The following is a 27,999-nucleotide window of genomic DNA, read 5'->3' on the forward strand; positions in this document are numbered from 1 at the left end:
CTTTTTGGTCACAGTTGAAGTGAGCTGGCAGTGCTCTGGTGCCGTGACATCACTTCTTTCTACCAAAAAGCCATCTCTGATAGGCTCTAGGGAACCTTCTGCACCAAGGCCGCAGATGGGCAGAGCTAGTACATGAAGTGACTCACCCTGCACTGCCAGGCACAGCCGGAAGGGGTTCAAACGGCTGCTCTGCAGCCCAGTCTAGAACAAGCACCCCATAGAGGGGCTGGAATCACAATGGCATGGCTAACTGTGTCTCAGCTCATGAGGATTATAAGCTCATGATTTATAATATGCTGTATAAAGAATATACGTTTCAATAAAAGAGCCCCCATCAGAGCTATATAGCAGGGAAATTAATAGGAAATTGAGAAGAATGAGATTCTGTGAATTCACTATTGCAGCGCTGAATCAGACTCCCAGTCTGAACCCCGCTTGCCTTTTCCCCGAGTCACAGCTTGGTTTTACAGCTCCACTGATGATTTTTTTTAATTCCTGTCTTTGTTTCTTCCTCTGTTTATGTTGCTATTTTCTTTCTGCACATGTTGAACAGTGCTGGCTTTAAAACTGATCAGAGCTAATGGCTTCTTCAAATGTACATGTTGTATCTGCCAGTGCATGTGACCAGGAAGATATTTGAAAGAATGCCAGGATGTTTCCCTTCTCCTCGGGGGTTGGTGGATTAATGAATTCAAAGAAGATAAAGTGCAGAGAATGAGAGTGAGGATAGGTGAGGACACTCAACTTACATGGCTGAGTTTAGGTCTCCCTAGAAATAATGGGACCCTGGCTTGTGGCTTTTATTTCCCACTATAGGTATGGCTACAAGGTTGCAGAGAAACCCCTACACAGGGTCTTTGCTGTGGGCAAGAGAGGAGTTACTTGCAATGATGACATTTTAATTGCTTCATATGGGGAATCGAACCCCCAGATGCTTTTTCAGGTAGAATTTCTTTACTACATTGGACAAATCATCTGTGTTAATTGGTTCCTTTCTTCATCTGGGAATAGGAGGAGAACAGTATTTGCCTATCTGCCTAGTGTTTTGCAAGGAGTAAAAGCTGTCTTCTCCAGATTCCCCAGAATGAGGCACACCAAAAGCAACAAAAGAGAGCTTAGCATACTTTTCTAGATTATCCAGAGATGTGGTATTTACTACACAGTACATTTCTAGACTAATGTCTATTGTCACACCTTCATAGGATCTGACCAGGCAGCTGGGCTAAGTCAGGAGAGGCTGGGTGGAAATGGACATCATAGGGGTTGTTTGTGTGTGTGTGTGAGAGAGCATGTGCACTAATGATTAGTATTTGATGATCTACTATCTTGATTAATCATTCAACACCCTATCCTGCTATCAAAACTGTCAGATGATCACTTCGATGTGCTCTTAAGCAGAAAATGCCAGTGGTGTTGTTCCCATTTTCGAGACAGAGAAGGAGCTTTTCACTCTATGAACCTGAAGAAGTGCAATTCATCTTAATCACTGAACTTGTCTCCTGAGATGACATCTATAAGCCCTCTTCCCGGGACCTCATTTGCTTTGAATATAAAATCAGGGTCATGGTGTTAATTCCTTGCTCTTAAAATACAAACCAACATCAAGACCCAAGTATAAAAAATTAAATATAAACCCAAATGCACAAAGCAGTAGCAACAGAAGACACTACAGTATAACATGGGATGCTGAAAAAAGTTTAGATCACGTGTGAGATGCCTGGGGTCCACAGGGGTGTGATGAGATGCGGCCGATGAGGGACTAACTGGCAAATGCCTGACTCCATTTATTTAAGGAAAAAGACTATGAAGTACATAAAGTATAAGTGAAAGGCTGGTCCATTACAGGATCCTATTCCCAGCCCTATTCTTGCCATCCCCTCTTTTGACCTATAAAATCCCCTCCTGTTCCTCTCTTAAATTCTACTTCAGAAGCTTTAATTCTCATTTTATTTTCCTTTCCTGCTTGTAATCTATGTCCTCACACAGCTCTGTGTTCCTCTATTCCAACCGGCAGGCCCGCCCCTTCTGTTCATCCTCTCTCCCTAGCAAGCCTAGACTGACAATTTTGCCAATAGTTTTCATACACAATAACTTAAGTGCATCACTTTTCTGCAAACATGTTATCATTAGAGTCCAGTTCTTCTGCTCCTAGCCTTTGTGCCTGGTAAATATATTCCTTTGATGTGTATTTGGAAGATGGCTCCTTTTTATGCATGTGCCATTAGTGCCAATTGCACAAAGCAGAAACACAAATTACCTGCATTCTGTAGACATATCTAATAACCTAGACACCATGGACGAGCATTCACGTCAGCCTTTGCGTCTAGACACCAAGTGGAAAGAGAGACACATACTCTGCCATTAATTTGAACTGCAGGTTAAGTGCTGTAGGTGTGGAAGGGCTTGTTTAGGGAGCCTGTGGCATAGCCTTGTACTAGGAGGTGTGTGCTGGGCATGAACATGCACCAGGTTGGATGGCAATGTGCCATCTCTCCTTTCTGGGGCGATCTGGGATTGGGGCACTTCAGGCCCTGCCAAGGCTGAGAATTAGTATTAAAGGCAATCCCTCGTGGATATGGGAGCTGAAGGGAGGTAAACAACAGGGGAAGCCAAAGATGGGTGCCCCTCAGTGCACAGACACCCAGAGAGGCAAGTGTGGGTTTTTCTCTAAGATTCTCTTCCAATTGGCTTTATTTAGGCAACTGTGTAGTCAGCATATCAGCCTCCCCTGGGGCTGCTGTTCAGCTCAAATCTACAGGGTTTTTATGGGGAACAAATATTTATAACGGAGAACCCAGACTCGGCCAGTGCCACCTGCAGTCAGACCTCATGAATTTGTTCAGGGAGCCTAAGAGGTGCCTCCTCCGCCGGGGGACGCAACACGGGCCTCTCTAGAGGTAAATGGACTCTGCAGCTTCTGCTCCTCTGGCCCTGAGCTGCTCTCTGGGGTCTACCTTCTCAGGACAGATGCACAGTGAGGCCTCAGAAAAGGCAGGCATGGGGCTGACTGGGCGACTCCACTGTTCCCTGAGCTGGCCAGGCCCTCGTCACAGGGCCTCACTGGGGAGCCCCCTGCAGCTCTGCCTTTCCCGTGGCTCATGCAGCCTGGTTTAGATTCAGGAGCTCCTAGTGGGTGTTTCTTTAAAGATACTTAATCTTACCCTGCTGAGAATTTCTCAGGTAAGGAGCTTGTCACAGTGCTGCTTGGAATGGGATTTTTGATGCCTTGTAACACACATGCGTGTGCACGTGTACGTACGCATGCACACACACACACACACACACACACACACTCAAGCACTTATTCATCCAACAGGAAACAATAGATGGCCAAGAGAATGGAAAAACCTGTCTCTGTGTTACTCCTTTCTCCTCGTTTAAAAAAATATTTTGCTTATGTTCTTCCTCGCTGGCCTTCTCGTGTAAATTTCTCTCTCTCTCCTGTGCTCTGTCTTCTCAGCCTCCCTGTTCCCTAGTCTGGACTCCCCCACGGCTGCTTTCTGTCTCTTTTTTCTCATTTGCAATGAGGCTGCTCAGCTGCTGGAGGGTCAGTGCCGTATAGGACTGAGGGATCAGCCTGAGGGCCACACTGACAAGGAAAGCTGTCATCAAATTTTACAGCTTCATATAAAATGTGCTGTCCGTGGCAAGGACAGAGGAGGGCCTGGAAGGGCACAGGGAATGGTTTGGGGTGAAGAGGAGACAGGAGAGAGGCTCCATCATAGGTGGGGGTGAATTCAGGTGCTTTCCACAAAAGTGCATCCTCGGAGATAGATCTGCTCTCTCTTCTAAACCCAAACATGTCCCTGGAAGACTCACTAGGAGACCCATCAGTTCATTAAAGCTCCCGTGCAGGACCGTCTGTGTGGCCCACTGTACAGACCCATGGAGCTGGAGCACAGCCATCTCAGTGCAGGCATCCAAGACCATCATTATGGACGTGATCTCCCACCGCTCTTCTCTGAGAAGTGGTAGGGGACTCTACTGCCACTGGGTCTTCTCATAAACAATACGATGTGCACCACAGGTTCGCCTGCCGTGGTCCCAGCCGATAGGAACCGCCACAGAGGCTCAGCAGAAGGGCCCCTGTCCTAAAGGCACCATCTACCTGCAGAGGTGAGGGAGGCCAGCCCATCTGAATCAATCAGAGAGCCATGTGTGACAGTTAATTACCCAGACCGAGGTTCCTGCATGCACAGGTCTTACCCTCAAGTCCCATTTTTGTCACCCACTTACCCAAGCCAGAAACAGGAGGCAGAAAGAAACTTGCTCCATGGACTACAGGCCTCCTGGAGAGGGACTACCACAGACCCAGTCCCCACTCTGTGATGCATTGACTCTGTGTCCCTTGGTGATGCATTAGGCTTCAAGTTCCTGGCGTGTAACGTGGGGGTATTTTTGACATCTCTCTTACGGCAGAGCAAGTAAGAGAAAGTAGGTGAAGTGAATGAAGCACAGTGCCTGGCGTGAGCTGGTTAGCTGTTATGATTGTGCGGCACCCCTTCCTTACCTTCCTCATCTCTGCCACCCCGGAACTCTCCGTCTGGATGAGCACCCCCCCTCCTCTCCAGCTCAGGGTCCTGTTCTACCCCAGGCCTCACAGCCCTGGCTGGGATGACCACGGGCTGGGCTTGTATTGCTCTCTGCGGCTCCTCATTCTGCTCTCTTGCAGGCAGCAATGCTCCCTTAGAACACAGATCTGAGCTCATTCCTGTCCTGTTTGTGTCTGCATATTATATTCCAAATTCCTTAGGTGACCAATGTGGAAGGCTTTTCCTGAACATACCTTGGCTCACCTGCCCAGGTGTTTTACACATCCGCTTCCTACTCAAAGCCTACTCTCCAGCCACTGTCAATAATGGTTCTCAGCTTTATATATCAGGAAATCTGTGGAACTTATTTTGAGTATTGGGTGAGTATTAATAACCAGCTCACTTTGTCTTTATTTATAATATGCCGATTTTTTTATTTAACTCTACAAGTGCATCTGATATACAGTTCAAGATGGAAAGAAGTAACACTGTCCCAAACATGCCCTGCCTGTGTCCACACAGCAGGCAGGCACCCTGGCCTGTTCACCGTGCACCCAGCCTCTAGCACACTGACTGGCACACAGCAGGGATGCAAAAAAGGTTTTGTGGTGACTGGCTGAGTAGATAAATAAAGGATGTTTCCCATAATACCTGAGGGAGTTAGACTAAATTACATGAACTCACAGGACTCAGGGAGGTAGAAGAGTACAGTACAACATGCTGGGGTGGGTGAGTATGCACACGGAGGGAGGGGTCCAGGGCGGGGAGGGATGCGTGGGCTGTTGACAGAGGAAGGCATGCAGCCCAGAAAAGGTGCAGCATTGCATTTTGTAAGCACCACAGGTCCCCACGGCACCCCTGTGTGAAGCAGTGGCTGTGGGAGACTGAGGGCCGGGGGGGTTCTGACCATCTGTGTGTGAGTGTGTGAGATGCATGTGGATGGGAACAGAGACAGAAACAGCCAAGGTCAAGAGGATCCTGAATCCATCAGTTCTTCCCAGAAGAAAAGTCTAATGGATCCGATTTATCGGAATGGGACCACTGGAATAGCAGCAGGAGATAGAGGGTCTCTGCAGCTCAGCTGTGGCGAGTGACTCCTTCATGGTAAGATGGTGAGGTACAGGGACGGTGCTGGGGTGTCAAGGGACACCTGCACCGGTTATTTACTGTGGGAGACCAAGGTGGTTCTTTCTTTTTCCCTCCCATCACCCCTCTCCTCTGTGGTAGGTGGGGACGGAGCTGTTTGCGGTCTGCAGAAGCTGACAAAATGAGGCGATCAGATTGGAAATCACAGCTCTCACCACAGCTGGCAGAGCGCCAGCGTGCGCAACTACCTCCTGTGGTGGGGGCAGCAGAAGGGGGAGGACGCAGCTGCTGTCATTTTCCCCCCTAGGAGTTGTTTTTGGTTTTACTTTTATTTCTCCCAAGAGGAGACATGCTGAAGAGGGTAGCCAAGGCAGCCAAAGAAAGAAAGGAGAAAGAGGGAAGGGCCTGGAATGTACCAGGAGCAAGAGCCATGCAGCTGGGTGGGGGGCAGGGGGCGACGGGCAGAGGAAGGGAAGACTCCCAACATGCCTTTGTCCTGCTTGGCGCTGGTTGTGGACCCACATCCTGTCTCCTCTCCAGCTGCCCTTCCTCTGTTGCTGGAGGGGCTCTCTGTGATCAGTCAAGTGTGGTTTAACTTACAGGGCGTTCTGGAGATGATCCATGTGCCTGTTCCTGTGACAGGTCGGGAAAGTGAGGCACAGCACATTCAGGACCCATTAACTCTCCCCTCCGGGTCCTGCTCTCAGTCTTTCGTCTGGAGGATTCCAGACTGTATCCCTGCATCCACCTTACAGCATGAAGAATTTACCATTTCTTTGCTTTCTGGCCCTTTGTCCCAGGACTCCACCTGCAGCAAACTGCCCCCAGGGGAGCGGGGAGGGCTGGGGCTGGGGGTGACCCTGAGCAGGAGTCTTATGGGGCGACTCTGCCCTCTGCTGGATCAAAAGGTAGAGAGTGAGACAGAAAAGGGAACTCATTCCAGAAAATATACCCTGGCATGCTTCCCAGGAAAGTCTTTGGTTAAAGCAACCCAGACCCTGAATGAATACAGCTCAATATGCCTGTGATGTATTAATATCCTGATAAGCTGGTCAGAGTGGGTTTCCAAATAGACCTATTACATGAATGGCAATAAATACTAACCATCTCTCCTCTCTCTGTGGTTGGTGCGTAGAGAAGGATCTACAGTGCAGAATTCCAGGGCCATACAAACAAGGTCTTGGCAAATCTGACCTTCTGACTGATGGGAAGTCCTGAGCGCCTTATAACACAGGTCCCCTGCGACATCCGCATCACACAGTCGTGCCCTTTGCCCACCGCTTTAATGACTTTCTGTTTTGTTTTACAACCTGCAATCTGCTGCATGTTCTGGTCAACAGTATCTATCTTTTCTGCTGTTGCTTGCTGCCTTGGATACTTTTATGGGCATTGATTCCCTTCACTGGTTCCCCAAAGAGGTTCTTTTCCTTGAGCCAGAGCGTCATTCCAGCGGATTACAGTGTCTGCCACTCTGCGCTCCGATTTATTGCCATCCTGGGTTTTATTCTCTCCTACACTTGCAGCCAAGCCTCATTCATTTCATTTTCTGGGGCGAGCAGAATGGAAGATGTTGTTATTAATAGGAGAAAGGATGTCATGCCAGCAGGCTTAGTGATGTCTAAGTTTATGGTCTGCAAGTTTCAGAGCCTAGCTCTGGCCTTAGACCCATCCTACTTCCTCCAAGTGACTGAACTGAGCAGGATTCTTTCATAGGAACAGACCCTCCGGAAGTTTTACAGTCTTTTCAGGCTTTTGTGAACAGATGATACTCTCGTATATGGGCAAGCTCACCCATATATATGTCCTCCGCTTTCTTCTGCTTGTGAACATGAATTTGCATTTGGAAGAAGGCTAGGCAGGGTTTTGGATGAAGCCAGAGTGCAGAAGAATGGGTGAGAGGGAGAAGGGGAAGAGAAGCACGTTACAAGTGTGATAAGTGACATGCCAGGTTTTAGGATGGTTTGCTTTTCAAGTTGCCTAGTACTAATATATGTGAATCCAACGGAAGTCACTCTGCGGGTTTTATTTACTTTGATAAACACATTTACTAATCGTTCATCACAAATCAAATAGTAGAACAATCTCTAAACAATGTCCTACAAATAATAAATGCCTTTTGAATATGCTTGCAAAATATTACATCTCAACTGCTGCCAGTCCTGCTCACTCTCTCAGCAGCAAAATTTAGAAACTACTTGGGACTATAAAGAGTAAAATATCAGTAGCTGCCTCTCCAGGGACCTTCCTCAGCTCACTGTGGACTTGCTGTGTAGATTTGTATCTCCTTTAACATGAACAGGAGCCACAAAGAATCTTCATCTGGGTTATAGTTGTGGGGATAGAAGTTCACCCAACCAAAATGACTCTCTGGCAGACAGTACAGGGTATAGATAGCTGGTGAGTTCAGAAAGCACTGTGGACAGTGCTGGGAAGTCTTCCTTGGGATGGTTTGGTGGTTGCAGGCATAGACAACTTCTCTTTACAAAATGATCTTGGGAGAGTAAAATTTGCAAAGGAACAGCATGTGTGTGGGGGGCAGGAGGGACTGTAGACTCTATTTGGCCATATATTTTAGAAGAAAAATAGTGGAGGTGGTCATATAGGGACTTGGTATCCAAAACTATTTGCATTCTGAAAGAGCAACATTGTATAAAGCACACCACTGTGTAAGAAGTATTGTTACTATGGGGTCTCTAATGACAGTTTTAGAGTCAACTTAGAGGGTAGTTACCCAGCTTCTTGCACATGTATCCATCCAAAGCATTTGACTTAATCTCCAGAAAGATAGCAAAGGGTCCAACAACCTGAGTCCAAGATATGCTGTTCCTAAATGAGCCCATATATCAGAACTCTGGGAAACTTGACCCAAACACTAAACACCCTCTGGTCTCCTAGCCTCACTTTTAAGATACGAGTGACTTTTAAGATGGAATTCTTAAGTACAGACCTTAGCTGGGTTTTCCACACCTGCCTAGAATAAGGTGACCATTGGATCAATCTACAATCTTAGGTCGGTTCTACTTCAAAATCTTTGAAGAAGAGACTTGTTAGGAAATGAAAATTAGATTTTTGTTGTTACTGTCTTTGGTTTTCTTCAACACCCACACAAAATAGTTGCCTCCCTCTACCAGCCATTTCAATTTGGGGTTTATATGACTGTATTAGAAAGACAAGGGAGAAAAATGTGGAGTATCGGAGGGACCAGAAGTCCATGGCCTTTGCCCTGGAAAGCGGTCTACGCTACTCTAAAATGGTTTTCTGTGCTTGCCCACCCTTCCCTCTCCTCCATTCCCTTTGTCCTATTCCTCCCATTTCCTGAATTTTGGGATAAAGTTTGGCTCAGGCTTTTTATTAAGAAAGATTTGAGTTTCTGTGTATAACCGCCCAGCCATTGCTTTATTCTTTGGGTGTTCTGCCCATCATTGAACATTTTTAACAGATTTGGATGAAGCTGAAACTACCAAAGCACATCTTATTCTTAATTACAAAAACCCAATTCCAGAGACTGATAGGATTTGGGGGGCATGCCATTTGTTCTAACACTAAATATTCTTTGAAGGAGAAAAGAACCTGGAGGTGACCAATAATCAGAGACCAACTTGGCAGGCAGACAGGACCACTTGCAGCTGGAGAACCCTTGATTAGTGGGGTAGGGGGAAAGAAACAAAGCCTCCCAAATTAGCTTTGTGAGGGAAAAGCTAGAGAATACCGTTATCAGTCATATAAAGTCACAGGATCAAGGAGAGTGGAGTATGTTTCCCAAGTGCAACGAAGCAGAAGAATCTACATTTTCATCCCTTTGACTTTTTTGTAATTCTCTTGATAATTACAATGAAAGGAGCAATCATGTTGCTAAATTTACTCCATGCATTTAAATTCTAATTAATATTATTTGATTCTTCTGTGTCCTGCTGAGGTGAAATAAAACATGCTCTTTTACACTTATGCCTCTCTTTCTCCCAAAAATTTGCATAAAAAGTGAAGTCATGTTTGCATTGATTGTGTTTTACTAATTGTCACCCTGGCATTTCAGTTCCACTCCACCGTCTGTTCTAACCTCCTAACCTTTCCTCTTTCTGTTCACCTTGGCAAAGAGAGAGCCAGTCAAGGGTTTCAGACTTCCCTGCCCATGAGGGAATAGGGACGTTATGGAGGCATGGGCTGCAGACCTGGGAAGTCCTGCCAAGGTCCAGGGGTCCCTTGGAGATCTTTGTCTTGTACAGATAAGACACTGAGAGCCTCCAGGTGAGGTGACTTGCCCACAGTCACACATGTATATAGTCCTAGGTTTGGGGTTAGAGATTTATCCCCACTTGCAGCTTGGTTTTGATGATTTCATGAAATATAATTATATGTGAAAGGATTCTGCATGCTGTCATGCACCAGGAACATTAGAGCTACTATTTCTGTAATAAAATTGCCAAAAATACTCTTATAATATATCTGCTGCATCCTTGTTCTCATTTTGCAGGCTTCTGTGGAGCATGAGCCCATGGCTTGGTGACTTGTGGTAGCGTAGCACACCCATGCTACGTGTGCAGGCCTGGCAGGCTCCTGGCAGCCTGGCATTGAGTAACCATGGAGAACAGTTGGAGAGATTCCAGTATTTGGGTTGTGCCTGAGGCCAACTATTGTCTCAGAGTCACCTGGTTTAGGGTAGATGTTTGCTGCAGTATGCCTTCACTTCAAGCAATAGCTGTTTACTGACTGCCTGTGGTAATGGACGAGGTATCATAGAAGCACAACTGATTAGGGGGTTTAAAACATAAAAGTAAAGAAAACACACTGGTTCTGTCTCCCCAGTTGCATTTGGCCTGGTAAGTGAGATGCAGATGTTCATAAATGCTATGGACATCAGTGCAGACATGGTAAGGCAGAGGGACCCTTGTAAAGGAAGGTGTGCAGGGGTGTAGAGGTGGGGATGGGTGTCCTAGACAGAGGAGACAGACAGCATGCACAATAGTTTGGAGTCATGGGAGAGCATGCTACATAGACAAAACTACAAGACCATTGCAAACACAAACTGTGATTCGGCTCCTGTTCAAGGTGATGGGTCCAAATGAGGCTGGGGGCATCCTGGTATATTATGAAATATTGGAGCTTTATACTGAAGGCTGTAAATGGAACCTCTGAAGGGTTTTGAACAAATGAGTAAAACAGATTTTCTAGAAAAATCCTTCTGGCATAAAGAGGGAGGGGACTAGAAAGATTAAATCTGGAGCAAGTGGCCAGATAGGGGAAGCTGGTATGGCCAACCACCTAGGAAACCTGAGATTGGATTCTCCCCTGACGCACCCCACTGCCTGGTGTTCAGAAGTTGGTTGATTTGAGGGCCAGTAGGGAATGATTTAGGCTTGTTGAATGGTCAAGAAAGGAGTTCTTTCTGCAGAGTGCAACCAGAATCCCTTCCTGTGGAGACCAGTTAATAAAACACATTGCCAAAGGCACCAAAAGTTTCTATAGGACTTAGGTAATTATTTGCCCAGTGTTCATTGAAAAAAATTACTTCAGAAGGAGCCACGAGAGAGGACTCACTCCGTGGGCTTACGTTTTTGCATGTGTACGGCTCCCCTCCCCTGCCCTCCTCGGCCTCACCACCAGGCGTCTCCTAATTTTGTTTTCTGCTTTGGTTCCCAGTAGGGCATTGTGCTTCCAGGGTTAAAACCGGGCCTGTTTTTGCCTGTGTCTGTTCCCTGCTCGTCATTCCATTGCCTGTGCAGGTCCCCTGCTTTCTTTCATTTAAGCAGCTGTTATCTTCTTTGTATCATAAACTCTGAAAATATAAAGTAAGGAATATGTTTGGTTCTGAAGAGTGAGCACTGCATCTCCACAGGCATAAAAGCACATAAATAAATGTTTAATGTTGAGTATGGTGATGTAGGCATGTGTGTGGTTACTTGGGAAATAAAACTGAAGAGAGGGGATGACTGTATTGTCACACAGAAGATTCGTAAACATTCACACCTCCCTGCTCTCGTAGAGTTCGGATACTCTTGCCTGAAATACTTGCTTTGACTCTCATGATAACCGTAAGAATGGAATGGCAGACAGTTTTCCCCCATTTGACACATATGAAAACTGAGTCACACAATGTCTCGGGACAGAGGCTTGTCACAGCAGATCAGATAATGAAACAAGGACCTGGCTAGTTCAACTCCCTGGAAATCGGGCCAAAAGCTCTGGGCATGGTTGCTGCTTCCCTTAAATATGAACATACATGGTGAGTTATATCCGATGAAATATACTAATGCATGGCAGCTTCCAGAAGGTAGAGACCTTGTGAAAATCTGAGGAACACCAGTCCTTTGTCAAGCTTTCAGGAGTTTATTACAGATTCTCTCTTGGAATCCACTAAATCCAGAAAAAACTGCTATTTTATCTCAGGTGAAGGGATCAGGAATTGTGGATTCTCAACCCCTATTTTTCTTGAGCTGAATAGCTACATGGCCATTGGCTTGTGAATGACCTGACTTCTCTACAGTCTTATCTAGAGATTGGGGGGCAATGTTTCAAGTCCCTCCAAGCACCAAATTTATGTTCACTTGTTAACTTCTCAGGAGAAACACCACTTCCCAAGACCAGAGTGGGTTTCCCAACACCAGTCTATTTCTGTACAACACCACACAGTATTGTTTCAGATGACCCTTCATACCTATTATCATATGTCTTTTCTTTTTGCCTCTCCTGCACAAGCATAGTGTCTGTCTGCATCCATCTTATTCATCTGTGTATCACATTGCTTACGTGCTAGAGCTTAACACAAACCCTCGCACACAGTAGATCCTCAATGGACATTTGTCAAGTGAATAATTCAGGTGAATAATTCAGTAAACCTATTCCTACATACCTCAGTTTAGCCACATCTTTGGAGGTAACAATGAGAGGTGACGTGCTGGTGATGAATGAAGGGTAGAGCTGTCTCCCTGGAACCTTGGATGTAGTAAGGCCAGTAAATGGGCCTGAAGAATGGGTAAAGACCTTGTGAGTCCCTCCTGTCGGCCTGGGCTAGGCTGATCTTCTCTTCATAGAGTACCTGCTTAGATATCTGATGGTATGGATAAACCCAACATGTTTTAGAAGGGAAAGCTTCCCAGGAAGGGGAAACCTCAGCATTGACATTGTTTGGGGCAGTGACTGGCTCCCCACCCCACTGTCTTCTTTCCTGCACTGCTGTCTGGTGTGATGTTCATTCTGCCATTTGCTACTCTCACCTCTTAAATAACAGTTCACACTACAGGTGAGCAAACCCCTCAGTATGGAGTTCTTGGGCTTCTACAGGCAGACCATGATCTTGCTTCTCACGCTATCTTCCTCTGCATGCCTCAGAGCCCTCCTGCTAGACCAGACCCTCCCGTACCACAAATCCACACCCTTCTGTTTAGGTTCTGTTTTCTTCCTATGGAGAAGATCCTTTCACATTTCACTTTTTACGCAGATGTATTTTTCATAACATTTCCAGCCCGTGTGCTCTTTCCACACCACCACACCACCACACCCCTGAAACCCTCACCACCTGTCTCTTTTAGCACCCATGCCTGGCTGGGTTATGTGCCCCTCAGTGTCAGTGGCCCCTGATGGCCCCAACTCTCTTTGTTCTCCTGAGGTTCAAGCTCAACTCAGCCCTATGTTCTCTCTCCCCAGCCCAGGCATCTTCCTGTCACCTGCTCTCCTTTGCAGCTAAATAAGACTGTCCTGGTTCCAGAGCTGAGATACAGGCTCTGAGATGCTAGTCTGTGTAAAGATGACTTATGAAGAAAGTACTCCTTGGAGAAACTGCAGAAGGAGTGAAAAGCAAGGCAGAGAAGCCCCAGAAGCTGAGTGGAGACTCAGTTTCAGGCAAATACCCATGAGGGGGCTTTACTGGGTCTGCTGGAAGTGCTGGCAGGTGCAGAGAGCAGCTTTCATGCTCCCACACAGGCAGCCTGCCACCGCCCTGGGGCCACAGTGCCCAGACACCCCCAGTGGACATGTGTGGGCCCTCAGGGCTCCACCACCTGCAAGCAGGCACCTGCGGGGGAGCATCACAGGTGTGAGCTGTGAGAAGCACAGACACACACAACTGGGGAGCAGCCTCGGTGTGATGGGGCCGAGGAGCCAGGCTGCGCACTGGCTGCTGTGAGGCCCCAAAGGGCAGGTGCAGTTGGTCACAGGCCAGGGCCCAGGTCAGCTGCCGCTTCCCCTGGGGCCGGCTCTCTGGCTCCAGGCTTCAGTGCCCCGCGGGGACCCTGCCCAAGGCCTCTCTGCGGACCTGGGCTCCCACTGCAGGAGGCCCTTCCTCCAGGGCTGCCCTTTTTGCCAGCAGTCCAGCAGAACAACGGGTGCATCCTTCCTTCCCTGGGATGAACACCCCGTGACACTTTTCCTAGGCCTTTCCTGTGGCCTAGGAAAGGTACTTTCAGGGTCTTCCACAGTCCTTGGCACGTGAGGCAGATGAAGCCAGCTGAGTGCCAGTAGGTCCACTCCCTTCATCAAGGGCTTCTCCCCACACGGCCGACCTCCACTTTCTGATGGAGCCGGGGAGGGAAGGCCAACAGCCATGTGGGTCTACGTGCACCTGTGACGCACTGGTTTGAGCTGTCACAGGGGACAGATGAAGAAAAGGGACAGAACAGGCATCCGATGTGTCTTCACCTTGGGACTGGTCAGTAGCAGGGTGGCCTCCAGAGCAGTGGCAGGCCAGACAGAAGTCAGCTCCTTCCATGGGGAGCTTTTGTCTTTCTGCGGGGTGCATCCTGCCCCGCAAGCATCAGGCCACTCAGATTAGCTGTCAGGTCCGGTCGCCTCTTCTGCACTTAATTATTCCTGCATTCCCTCATCACAGTGAGTGCTGTCTTCCTGGTCTCTGGGTGCCCTTCTCCTCCTGGGCTGCCAGAGGAGCCTTGCAGCCACTCCAGTGCACCTGGGTGGGGTTCCCCGCCTTGGCCAACTTTGTCTGAGCCTCTCGGATGGTAGAATTGGCACTTTGTGACCAGGCAGCTGCTCTCCCGGGAGGAAGCCAACCTACTTCTAGCTGTCCGTCATTTCTTCCCAGACCCAGGGAACAATCGTTTTAGACCCAGTGGCCCCACCAAGAGGTGGAATAAAGTGTGGTCAAAGTCATTTAGCGAGAAGACCGAGAGGGCCCTTCTAACCTGGCGCCCTCTTTGTCATTTTGAAAAATCTAGCTTTAATCGGCCTGTTCTTCCTTCCAGTGTGAGTTTGATGTAGCAGACCACATTCCCAAGAAAGGAGAGGAACAGTTCTGGCTTCGGACTGCATTGCTTCCATTCTGAGCCCTCCCTCCCCTGAGACAGGATCATGTGTGTTATACATTCTGTGGGGAGAGGAGCAGGTAGGATAACATCTGGTCAGAACTGACTGGGTATCAGGCCTCACACCTGCTGGCTGGAAGGTACACATAGTATGATTGGCCCAGGATGAGGTTTTGGTCTCCTAGTCCATGAGGTTCTTCCCATATCAGTGGTGTTCACATCCTAAATATAGGTGGCCCCTCAGAGATGATAGAAAGGATGCTAAAGACTGAATCCAGCCCTGGGGGAGGGATTTAAAGTGGGTTTCATCAAGGAGATAGAGTTGCAACCCGCCCAGAGATGGAGCCAGGAGCAGCACATCTTTCTCAACTATTCCTGCCCCTTGGCTTGGGAGGAGCCTGGGATTACCAGACCCCTCGTCCAGCCTGGCACAACATGCCAAATATATCCTGTCCTTCTGGCCCATCTGAGTCTCACATCTCCATGATGAAGCCCCAGCTCAGCTGGGGGCTTCACATGGTCCAGGTGCTGAGGAAAGGGTCAGAGACAAAGAGAATAGGACAAAGAGATTGCAGAGGGATTCATTTGCTGGAATCCCATTTCTTCTTCCCAGCCCCTTCCCTGCCAGAGAGGGCAGCCTGTCAGAGAAGAGAGGTTTGGTTTATAACCATCAAGTGTATAACCACTGGTAATTTTTGAGGTAGCCATTCCAAAATTCTTCATTTAGGTTCTCTGGTCTTTCTTGTCTTAGAATAAAGTAAGAAGAAAATCTTTCACCTGGCATACTCCATAAGCTACCTGCAATAGTCAGGGCTTCTGCAGGGAAAGGATGCATGCTCAAATTGGTTAATTTGAGGAGAGTTGGGTAAAATGGATATTTACAAAGGTGCAGCCAAAGCGTAGGAGAACTACAGTGGGTAGTGAAGACCCCAGGGCATCATTAACACCTCTGGGCCTGGAGGGTGAAAGGAGCAGGTCACAGCTCCCCCCAGAGAGAGAGGGCCACTGGCCAGGAGCTGTGGACAGAGAGACGGAGGCGGCCTGTGGCAGCCCCTCTCCTATCCCCTCCAGCCCTTCTCCTGCCACTGCCTCGCAGCAGCAGAACCAGTGGGGAGCCAGAGGACAGCGGAGCCTGCTGGTGTGATCCAGTACAGAGGGGATCTAGGGGACGGGAACAGCAGCGCGCTCACCCACTGGCCTCATCGCTCCTAACTTTTTTCTTCTACCAAAATCTCCAAATCCCCAGCCTTTTGAAAACATGCTCTCAAATGCTGAGAACATGCCGGTCAGTATTTTGTCATAGCTCCATTCTGCTCTGCCCTCTGCCTGAATGGCCATGCACTGCCCCCTTCTACTGAGTGAGCTCCTTCCAACCTCCAAGGCCACCTTAACTCTCCCAAGGCCTAAACTGCCCTGAAAGTAACCAATAGTCCTTGAAATAGGGAAATATTGTTTACTACCTGTCCTCCAAGAGCCCCACCTATCACAGGAAGATGGAGCATGAATACTGCAATTAATACACATGAGAATAAAAGTGTGTCTAGAGGACATTCCTAGAGGATTAAACATTTTCGCAGAGAAAAGGTAGTGGGGATATAAAATAATGTTTCAAATGGGCCTTGATAGGGAAATAGGAATTTGTCTAATACATGATAAGGAAGAGCATTGGAAATGAGGGAGTCACTGAATCCTAAACGTGAGCCAAGCGCTCAGGGAACTGTGAGAAGTAGTCCACTCTGCCCAGGGCATGTCACACCTGGAGCTGTGGGGGGTGGGGGAGAGGTGGCTTGTCAGATCATTCACTGGGGCCCAAGGTCAAATGTCAGGTGAAGTCCCTTCTGGGCTCTCTCACCTAGGAAATGTGCATCTCCGCCAAGGGGTTCAAGAGACTCCATACCTACGTTTGGACTGTTTGGGACAAGTTTGGAAAGAATGGAAAGAAAAGCCTCCAGGCATCCTGGCTTTGGTCACTCACTTAGGGAAAAATTTCAGTTGCTCCCATCTGCGGTCAAATGACAGAATCGAGATGTCGCATCACCTGATCATCTTGAGTTTAGGATCCTTCTTTGCTACGTGGATGTAAAGATGGTTATTGGATAAAGTAGCTTGTGGTAGCTCTGGCTTACAAGTATGATATGACCTACTGAGAGGCCCCAAGCCCCTTCAGCATTTAGACTGGCATTGGGTTTTGTCACTGGTATAAATCAAAGCATTGTGGTACGTGTTTCAGAAAAGTTGTGGCCCACCTAATTCAGCAGAGTTTGTTTTGAGACTATGCTATTTTATTTGACGGGGACAGAGAGGACATATGGATCGGTGGGCTTATTGAGAACCCTTTTTGGAGGTCCACAAAACCAAGCCTCTTCCACTTATCTCCAAGACAGGAAAGAAGTGGAAGGTTACAGACCCCACTGGTTTTATTTGCACAAAGCATGAGTAGGCATAAATGGTGTGTGTGTATTGTATGTTTATGCATGCAGGTTGGAAGTGACATACAGAGTAGTCATCCTCACAACCTGAGCCTCTAGTGATATAGACCCATGATTGTTTTCTCTTCAGGAGTTGGTGAATGGTGAGAGATTTTAATAAAAATAAAAAGAAATCAATCAGTCAAAAGATATTTACTGAGTGTTTCATATGCATTATAATGTTGAGTGTAAGGACACATGAGAAAAAAATAGGGCATGGGCCTTGCCTTCCGAGATCTTGCAATCTAGTTAGTGATGTCACACATATCTGTATATACACCTATGATGAGAAAGTTGTATGCATAATAAATTACATCGTCCTACCATTTGGGTTCCTACTACATAGGGAGCAATGCATTTAAATGAGTGATCCCATTTAATCTTCTCATTGACCCCATGCAGGAAGAAAGCTATTTCCATTGCAGATGAGTGAAATCAAATCCAGTGAGGCCAGAGAACAGGAATGGAGCTGGGACTTGGATTCCAGCAGTGTGACTTCAGCACTATCTTCTCCCTCTCCATTGCTGGGACTGCAGCTGGCCTCATGTGCCTGACTGCAGGATGCACACAGCTTTGGCCTGCCTCGTCCTTGCCCCTCTATTATGAGAGCCCCTTCTGCTCTGCCCTGCAATGGTCAGCCTTGTCATTTTCTCATAACCAGGAAACATTTCATAGCACACATCCATTTTTTAATGGAAAGCAAAAAAGGAGTGGTTGAGGCATGTGAGGTGGTGTGAACTGAGTGTAAGTTCCCTGTTTGCATCTCCGATTGACCAAACCGATTTTATGGATGATTTCGATTTTAGAAGGGTCAAAATTAGCAGCCCCACTAGTGAAGGCTTCTCCTGCATAAAGAGACAGGGTGCCCATGGTATTTGAATTTTCAGCAGCTCAAGGACAATGCGTCCTGGCATGTCTGTTGGTTGTTTTTTCCCAGATGTGGAGCTGGAAGATGCACTGCCTACTGCACAGAACTGAGTATTGGTATTTCTGAGCCATCCGCATTATAATGTTTCCTGTGCAGCTTGAGTGGAGGGGCGGGGCATGAGCCAAATGCTCAGAGGACCAAACTTTGGGGCAGCTGGAGCATTTCTGCACGATAAGAGGAGAATGTGACCGGGTGCTGTGAAGGGCGGAAGCTCTTACTTCACTGTAGTCTCGAGCTTTGCTTGAGACGTGTTGCTTTTCAAAAGCTGTTAAAGGGTCATTTAATAGAAAGAACGGTTGGATTACCCACTGTCTGGATCCATTATAGTCCTCAGATCTTCAGGCAGTGTATTTAAGAAAGACCAGTCCTGGATTTTAACCTTTCTTCGATATCTTTCTCTTTATTTCAACACTCTCTTTGTCTATCTTTAGAAGGTTCCAAGCAGATAAATTTGCTCCATTTTTTCACAATTTCCAGGTTTTTTTTCTCCCTCCCTCTCTCTTTCATCAACCCTCAAATCCAAAAGTAGCTTGAGGCCCCAAGTCCATACTTTTATGGTGTTATCTCTGCAGCACCCAACCTGGGATTGCTTAACCATTTTTTTTACTATTCCTCTGTATAAATGCAGCAAGTGCAATAAAGCTGCTATTCATCAGGAAGAGTTTAAGGACATAAAGGGCTACATTTTTAGAGCTTTGGCACAACTGGTGCAGCTGCAGAAAATTACAGGTGTAGCAACTTACTGTATGCACAGTGTAAGCACTGTGCTCAGGTGCAAGGTCCTACATGGACCAGATGGCTGGTCCTATTCTGGTCAGCTACACATGAGGCTTTCATCGAACAAGAAAATCACTGAAAGTCAGTGCAGGCTGGGAACCCTTGATGATCTGTGTTCAAATAGGCCAGCCTATTCTCTTTAGGAAGAGACTTCTCCAAGAAAAGGATCAGGGTACATGTAGACACACAGGCTGTGGCTCAGCCGTGAGGTGGTAAACAAATTTCCCTCTCAGGTTTGCTCTCTGTCTACTGGATCCTGGTGGGAGGTTGCATAGGTCAGGCCATGGGCTGCCCATGGGGTCTGCACACAGGAGGGGAGGGAAGCAGGCCTGCTGGGAGGAAAGACCACTCACAGGAACACTGATGGCCACTGGCCAGAAGGCTGTAGTATGGACATAAGGGAGGGCAAGAGGTTTTCAGAGTGAGAGATGCTTGAAGTTTGGGAATTTTCAGGTTCCAGGCTCAATCCAGAAGGTGTAGGTGTGCAAAGGCTGTCCTTCTATTCTTTTTATGTGTGGCAGGATGAGCGGGAAGGATGCTCAGGGTGGAGGCTTGATGTACGTCAAGATTGTGGGTGGAGGCAAGAGGCTTTCAAGGTTTGGGCAGGGCACGGCCAGCTCTTTCTGGCTTTCCATTGCCTTCCTGGCCTGCCTCGTGATGACCCATGACTGCTTCCCTGATGACAAGTGGTCTCCTCCAGCTGCACTTCCCTAGGCTGAGTTTGCAGCTTTACCTGCTCCCAGTTAATAGAGTAGTTAGTCACCTTCCTGAGGGAGATGAAATACCGTGGAGTGGCTTAGGAGTCATTATGCAGAACTATGTTAAGATCTGTCTCTGATTAAAAGGGGGCCTGTTGACTGAATTTCCTACCGCAATCTTCTACCAAATCCCCACCAACAAAGCATTTGATGGGGCTGAGAGAGTCATTATGCTCACTTTTGCCTTTTTTCTTTAACCTGGGAGAATTGTCTCCTCTGCATTGTTGTGAGACTCAGTAAATGAGACAGATGATGGGGGCAGGTATGAGGAGGAGATAGCAGTTGGCTGCCAAGTTACCTTCATGATCCATCTCTGCAGAAACCAGCATTAATTCTGTAGAGACACAGCAAGACTGATATCTGGCAGTGACAATTTGGACATCTAAACATGACCTTGGATGTGCCCAAAACCACAGCTGAAGCTATGCCAACCATCAGTGTAGGACATCACAGGGGCCGCATAACTGCTCTGGAAATTGGTGTGTTCGGAGCGTTAGCACATCTGCGGATGAACGTCTTGGCCCCGTAAGCGCGGTGTGGTGAGACTACTTCGTTTCAGTCAATTTCCAATAATTAGACCCTCACAAGGAGGCCCAGGACGGTCCTCTGGCATTCATCAAGAGTCTGTGAGATGCCCCCACTGGGGACATCAAAAACAATTACTCAAGCAGTTTAGAGGCTGTTGATCAGCATTTCCGGCACCGTGGCTGGCCATTCACAGGGTCTCTGGTCAGATTTAAGCTGCTAGAGGAGAAAATAATGAGGACTCTGCTTCTGGCTTCCCAGAACGTATTGGTTACAAGAATGTTCTCTCCTGTAAAGTAATGGAAAACTGTTCAAACAAGAGCCGTTTCCTGGTGCCAGTTCTCTCTGCTGCTCTCATTTCTCCAGAAACCAGATATTGAAATTAATGATTTTCTAAGAGTGGTCTCCAGACCAGGGAGCGGCCCAGCAATCTGTATTTTATCAGGGCTTCCTGGTGATTCTGATGCATGTTGAATTTAAAAGTGATAGGGCTTTTAGGCAGCCTTACGGATGTTCAAGAACCCTGAGGCTGAAGGAAAAAAATGGATTCCCTGCAGCTTATTTTCAGTGTGACCTTATTGGATATTCTTCAGCCTCACTTAACCCCATCTGTAAATTTGCAATAATAAATGAATCCCACCTAGTTTTTGAGATGATAAAATAGTGCACGTAATAGGCTGGCATGGCACCAAGCATTACATGACATGTATTCCATGAACATTAGCCAGTGATATGAAATCTACTAATTTCTCTGCTCAAATCCAGACAAGCTTTAGAGCACAGACCACCATTAAGTTTATTACTGATAACATCCTGGGTGCCTTACTAGCACTAGTAAGCTGTGGAGTGTGTCTTTATCAAGGAATTTCAAGCCACTGTAGTTACAAATTGACGTTTCAGGTAAGGCTGCCTGACAGGAAGAGCATCAGGTTTGTGAGGACTATAAGGGAAGGTGTTTCTCTGCCTCTTGCTCACTCTCAGAGTGTATTCTGGGCACTGCCATCAAAGCCAATAGCAAGTCTTGGAGTATACTGTAAATCAGTCCAAACTCCATGTGCATCCTAGTTACTAGAGATCTTATTAAAATGCAGATTCTAATTCACTACATCTGAGGTAGATCCTGAAAGTCTGCATTAATAACAAGCTCCCAGGCAATGCTGATCTGCTGTTTTCTGACCACATTTTTGCACAGTGAAGTGCTAACTCAGTGCTTCTCAAATGCTGATGTGCATATATATGATTCACCTATGCATGTATGCTACTTGGCAGCACCTGGGAGTGTCTAAAACTGCAGGATCTCAGTCCCCAGCCCCCAGATCTATCCAATCAGAATATGCATTTCAGTGAGATACCAAGAAGCGCCATGAGCGCAGTGAAGTTTAAGATCCATTCAGGCTGTGTATTTATGCACACACAGGATCAGCACTCAAAAGGGCCCTGCACTTGGTTAAATGTTCTGCTCTCATCATCTTGAAATTCTTAATAATTTTTTAACAGAAGGCTCAGCATTTTCATTTTGCTGTGAATCCTACCAGTTATGTAGCTGGTCCTAAACACACTGCTCTACACCTGTGATTTTTAAACTTTGGTCGGTATATGGGATATATATTCCAACTGGGATATTGTTAGAAATTCATATTTCAGGCCTCCCAAAGATTCTTAATCAGTTGGGCAGGAGGTGAGACTAAGAATCTGAGACTAACAAACCCCTCATGTGATTCTGATGCAAGCGGTCTGTGCCCACTTCCAGAAATACTGATCTTTCCCTAGTTTTGTCTTCTATCATTTCCATCCTGCTTTGTCCAGAAAGCACAATAAACACCACAACATTTTCTGGACTCCAGAGCAAAGGTGTTTCTGGTTGAGCGGTTTTCCCACAGGTGCGCTCAGCAAGGCTCCCCGCAGATATCTGAGTGGCCCTGCAATGATCGTGTGACATTTACACAAGTACAGCCTGAAAGAATGCACAGCGCAGGGTGTATCTCAGCTCAAGAGGGGCTGCCCGGGAAGCTGGTCTGCACAGCAGCAGTGTTTCTTAGGCTTTTTATGTCCAGAGTCCATTTTGAGAATGCAGTGGGAGAAACCATCCCTCCCCACTGAAAAATGCACCATTGCACATTCAGAGGAGCCCACAGGACCAGGAATTAGACGACCTGGATGAGAAGTCTGATGTCGCTTCCTAGCTTTCTAGCCTGAAGCAAGTCACCAGACCATTTCAAATGATGAAGTCCTGATCTTTGAAGTAGAGAATGGGTAAGATCATCTACCTTACAGCTTTGCTTCAAGAATCAACTGAGACAGTATGTACGTAAAAGTACTTCATACACTGCAAAGAATGTATGAATTTGAGGCATCGTTATACATACAGTGCTGCATTGCTATTTCCAGCATTATAGTTAGGATCAGGGCACTGCGTTTGCGAATTTAGCCTGAGGCCAGAGAACGTACTTGGTCTAGTGAGAGAGGGAAATGAATACAGACAGAGAGATGTGATTAGGACTTGGCGAGAGAAGCTGGGAAATTTGAAAGTTAGGAAAAGAGAAGGGAGTTTTTACAATTTGGGGACTCCAGATGCAAAAATAAAAGAAAGAAAATCTATTTTTGCATGTGCAAACAGTTTTGAGATTTGGGAAAATGCTTTTAGTCTAGCGATAATTGAACATTTTTCTTTCCCTGGGTTTGTGAAGAAAAATGGCAATGGTGGTGGTCCATATTTAGTTTTGACTTCAGAAGCCTTCTGTTGGGATTCAGTCTTTTACGATGAAGGGAATAACATTTTGTGGTTAAAATCTGTATCTGTGATCTATCACATATTATCTGTATAACTTGGGGGAATTATTATTTTCTTTATTTTGCAAATCCTTTTACCAATAAAGCCTTCCTCATGGGTTGTTATAAGTACTGAATGACTTAGTACCCCTGAAACAGTAGAAGATAGTGTGAGGGATTATCATCATGCGTGTCGTGGAAATCCTTAAGCAAAGAAAGGGCTAATGGTGCTCCCAGGGCCCAGCTATTCTGGGTATGGAAGATGCTTCCAGGTCAAAACTATTAGATAGGTAGGGCTTTAGAAGTCACCCTGTGCTCAGGTGGTTTCAGAAGCCGTGAACTGCTCAGGACCCAGATGTCTGAGAGAGCTAATGTTCTAAAGCTGTAATCCCATAAGACCTTTACTGCTGAATTCCAGAAACTGCACCTATGACAAACAGGAAATGTATGTGTATATTGGGCGCAGGGGGCAGAGACAAGGCCCCAAAGATCATCTCATCCTTGCCAAGAAGACCCCACTCTGACAGACCCCTTTTCACTCTGGTCCCTTGACTTACGCATCTGGTCTTCCTTCCAGGTGCACGATTGACAACCGGGTCACCCGGGTGGCCTGGCTAAACCGCAGCACCATCCTCTATGCTGGGAATGACAAGTGGTGCCTGGACCCACGCGTGGTCCTCCTGAGCAACACCCAAACTCAGTACAGCATCGAGATCCAGAATGTGGACGTGTATGACGAGGGCCCGTACACCTGCTCTGTGCAGACGGACAACCACCCAAAGACCTCGCGGGTCCACCTCATTGTGCAAGGTAGGCGGGGCTTGGCAGGCCATCCGGGTCCAGCCTGTGGTGAACACTTTCTCCGGGATCCTCAACAGAGATGAGTTCTGTATGTTCTACCTGCCAGGACAACTTCTTAATTGTCATTTTGCTGTTAGAAGCTGAATTTTCAAATAATTTCCCCATTGAATAGGACTAGGAATTTTTTTCTTTTGCTTTTGTTCCAATAATATATTTTCTCAGAAAATTATCTTCTAATTATTGCTTTCTCTGGCTTTTTTCTCCTCTAAAGTTTTTTTTTTAATCTGACTCTAAGCATGCTTTATTTTAAGACAAGTATTTTTGCTTTCTGGCACTACACATATGCCACACACTCCCACAGCCTTCAAAGAAAGCAGAGCTGACCACAGATGTTCTGGGCACCTACCTGGGATGCACCTCCACGGTCTCCAGAAGGCCTGCATCCTCTCTCACTCCCTGCCTTTCTGATCCTGCATTCCGCCCTCAGTCCCTGGGTCTCGTTCTCCCTGGTTTGGTGGTACCCCGAATCCCTCCTCTTCATTGGTGCCCCTCGGCCCCAGATTTTGAGGCTGTGTATTTGCTTCCTTTCTGCATCTCTCTCAGTTGGCGCTGTGTGTTTCCCAGTCCCTGGGACTGGTACTTGTCTGCTCCCCAGGAAGCAGAGCTGGCCCTGGGGCATTCAGACAACCTACCCAGAATGGATGGCTTCCTCACAGGAAGTAAAAAGCTCAGAATCAGATGCGGCTGCTGTCTGGCTGTGAGACCTTCATCCAGTTACTAAGTGGGCCTTAGGATTTCCTTCTGTAAAATGGAGTCGTTGTTAGGAGCTGTGGTGAGCATTACATTGTACATGTACTAACGTGAAAAACATAGAAGAGGGCCTAGTAGAGAGGTGTGGTTGTGTTAGCTATTATTATTATTTCCAGTAGTGTTGTTACTTTTTAACTTTCTTAACATCTTTTATAATGGAACAAATACCTCTGAAGTTTTGTTACCTCTGAAGCGTATACCCTCAACAGTGGAACCAGGCTCCTGCCCTGGGGTTCCTTTCTGGGTCCAATTGTGCATCCCCTTCATCCAGCTAAATTGTGGGTCCAGGGCAGTAAGCTCCTGCTGCACAGGCACCTGCAGCTGCCCCCAGGCAGGGCACCCCAGGAAAAGGGGAAGAGTCGCTGGATGATTGATTAGAGAAACAAGGCGCAGATTTAAGGAGGAGGAAGGCAAAGGAGCTGGAGGAATTAAGGGAAAGCTGACGCAGAGAGAGGCAGGAGGAAGCCCCTGGATCGCGGATGTAAGCTGTGCAGCTCGAGGCTGGCTGGGCAGTGAGGAGAGGACACAGGAAGAGGAGGGACTTGGGCCCCAACTCCCCCCATTTCGTGCTGGCGGGACCTCTGAGCCCCGCGTGTTGTGGCAAAGCTTGGTCAGACCAAGTTGTTGTCATTAATTTTTTTTCCTTACTCTTTCTTTCCCAATGGAAAGTATAAAGGCTTTTCTTTTATTGGTTCTCTACAGGAATGTTTTTCATACTGCTGGGTGCAAACGGCATTTTTTAAAGGAAATAGAAGCCCCTAGAAGGTATCAGAGGGTATTAGAAAAGCAGAGCAACTACTGTTACATAAGATTTTTGTTTCAGTGTTTTAATACAAAATACTTCTCTTATTGTGCATAGTTGGCCACAACAAGCTTGAAAATCACAGTTCTGTGATGAGGCTTCGCAGAGGGTCCCGTGGCGCCATCCCCAGTCTGTACCCCGGGTGCGTCGGAAGCTGTTCCCAACGCTTGCTCAGCACCCACCCCTCACACACACTTACTGTTGAGAGCAGAATATCTAGCAGTGACAGAGAGATTAGGAACTATACACTATTACAGACATTTCCTTTTGGAAGCAGGGCCTGTGGAACCGGGGAATGGAAGCAATACTGAAAAATGCTGAAGCCTCCTTGAAAACAAGGACCATGTTTCTGACTTTTTTTTTTTTCATAAGCCACCCCTACCCCCCACCCACACACACTTCCGCACAGAGTACTTGGCGGAATGCCTTATACAAAGTGCATTTAATAAATGTTTATTAAAGCAAATAGGTGGAATGACAGCACAGAAGTCTTATATAGGCTCAGAGAGAGCAGGTTCAGTGTGTGTGTGGGTTTGGGGAGATGGGATGGGGTCTACATCAATCTCCGCTCATGTCCGAGCTAATGGAAAATGTCTAATCCCTAGCTAGGTGTTTACATCTGTGGCTTGGCTAGGTGGCCTGTTAGCATGACACACCACCCTGAGTATTGGAATCTCATCTTGTGCTAATTTTCAAATGCTGATGGGTGTATTGATCTGGAAACAAGCTGGGTTGAAAAAGGCACTGCTCCTGTATACAGACTCAGCCCAAGCTAACCTGCTGTCGATATGCCTGGGCTGAGTGTTATTGACACTCTAATGAATAGGGGACCATAGTTTTTTCAGAGCCAACCTGTTCCCCCCTCTTAAAAGCAATCAGACAAACTAAATAGAGCCAGTCCCCCCTGTTTCTGTTTTGGAAAGAGGATGCGTCACCAACCAGGATAAAAAAAAAAAGAGATTTCTATTGGGATCATTTATTGTACTGAACATAAACCCTAATTCCCCGAGCAGAAGCTGGCTGTCTGGATTTTGTTGAAGTTGCTATTCAGCCCTGAGCAGAGCACTGCTGGAGTGCAAGTCAGACATAGAAAGTTTTCAAAATGTTATTATGGTCATTAAACACACACTCACACACACACAGTAGCAACATTAAAAAAAGACCTAAACTGCTATTCTACCCTTGAGAATGTACATTTACGTATATGTAGTCAACTTCATGTAGAAATAAGCCCACACAGAAGGAAGTTAATGGCATCGCCATAGTATTGTGCCGGCTGCTTAATGGCTGGGATTCTATCTTTCCCTTTACTATTAAATACCCCTTCTTTCCCACTAGTTCTTTGAATCGGCTCTTCTCTCTGGTTGTGATTCAGTGTGCTTGCTTCTTGCTGGCAGCCGAGATGCCGTTGCATTTGCCCAGGGGTCAGACCCTTCAGTCCTGTGTGCTGCACTCACAGCTGTCCTTCTCTGACAGTATGTGATCACTGAGGAACAGCTCTGGTTACTGGCACGCTGGCCAAACCTAGCCCATGAAGATAAATAAAAAGCTGCCTTTGAAGAGTCAGTTTCCTTTCACGTGGAGAAAGTGGACTTGTATATTGTTTGCCCAAATTATCCCCAGGAATAATGTAGCTTCTGAAAATATGGCTGCTGTTGGCCACACCCATGTGCTGCAAATGCCTGCAGTGTGGGTCCCCTCATCCCCATATTACCTGATTAGACATTTTAATAGAATTTAGAAATGACCTGTATGGAGATCAGGCTGGTCCACTTATGGGGCAGCCAGATTTCCCAGTGCTGTTAAGTACTGGTCTGTTCTTTAGCTTCAGCACAGGCGTGGAGGGCCAGGTGCCTCTCCTTGCTTCGTTTTCCAGAGCTTCCACTGAAGGCATCATCTGCGGTTCTTCAGCCTGCAGGACAGCTGTTCACTATTGGCAAATTCTAGATGTGTGCTGTATTATCCAGGATATATTTTAAATCTGTTGATAATACTTGATATCCTTGTAGTACAGGTAAAAAGAGAACTGCTCAGTTCCTTTTTCTGTTTTGTTTTGTTTGTTTCTTTGGTGGGTCCACCTCTTCTACTCATGAGCTTGTAAAAGGTAAGAAAAACCACCTATGGAATTGCATACCCACTTAGGCAGGCAGAACATATCTTCTAGGCTAGAGTGAAGGAGATCCATTTGACTTATTAAAATTTGGGTCTAATGATTTCCATCCGTTTTTGACCTTAGGGTGTTCTGCTTTAGGAGTGTGATTAATAAGTGCCTGCTTCTAGAATCTAGCTGCATATTTTAACTCTTTCTCCCCTTGAACCTGCTGCCAAGCCAAGCTTCTCAGAGTATCTAAAATGGCCATACTCCTGTTTCTTGAAAGAGGCTGTATCTTGGAAAGCACAGAGTGAGTAAAACACTTTGTGGGACTGAATTGTTTGCCAAATTAAGGGCAGTGTGAAAGGCATCTCAAAAGCCCTAACTGTATTTCTAAAAG

The 27,999-nt window shown here is 46.7% G+C and overlaps 1 protein-coding gene across 6 annotated transcripts in view; it reads left to right on the forward strand.

Annotated features, from left to right (window-relative positions):
* The window catches only part of NTM (neurotrimin), a 913,692-nt gene that overhangs the window by 718,381 nt on the left and 167,312 nt on the right, over positions 1-27,999 (forward strand). For all 6 annotated transcript variants that reach the window (XM_036930127.2, XM_036930133.2, XM_036930131.2 and 3 more), the window contains one exon: positions 23,672-23,904. In XM_036930127.2, the coding sequence (XP_036786022.1) occupies positions 23,672-23,904 (233 nt within the window). The remainder of the gene's footprint in view (positions 1-23,671; positions 23,905-27,999) is intronic.

This window comes from Manis pentadactyla, chromosome 13, assembly GCF_030020395.1.
Source record: "Manis pentadactyla isolate mManPen7 chromosome 13, mManPen7.hap1, whole genome shotgun sequence".
Classification (NCBI taxonomy): domain Eukaryota; kingdom Metazoa; phylum Chordata; class Mammalia; order Pholidota; family Manidae; genus Manis; species Manis pentadactyla.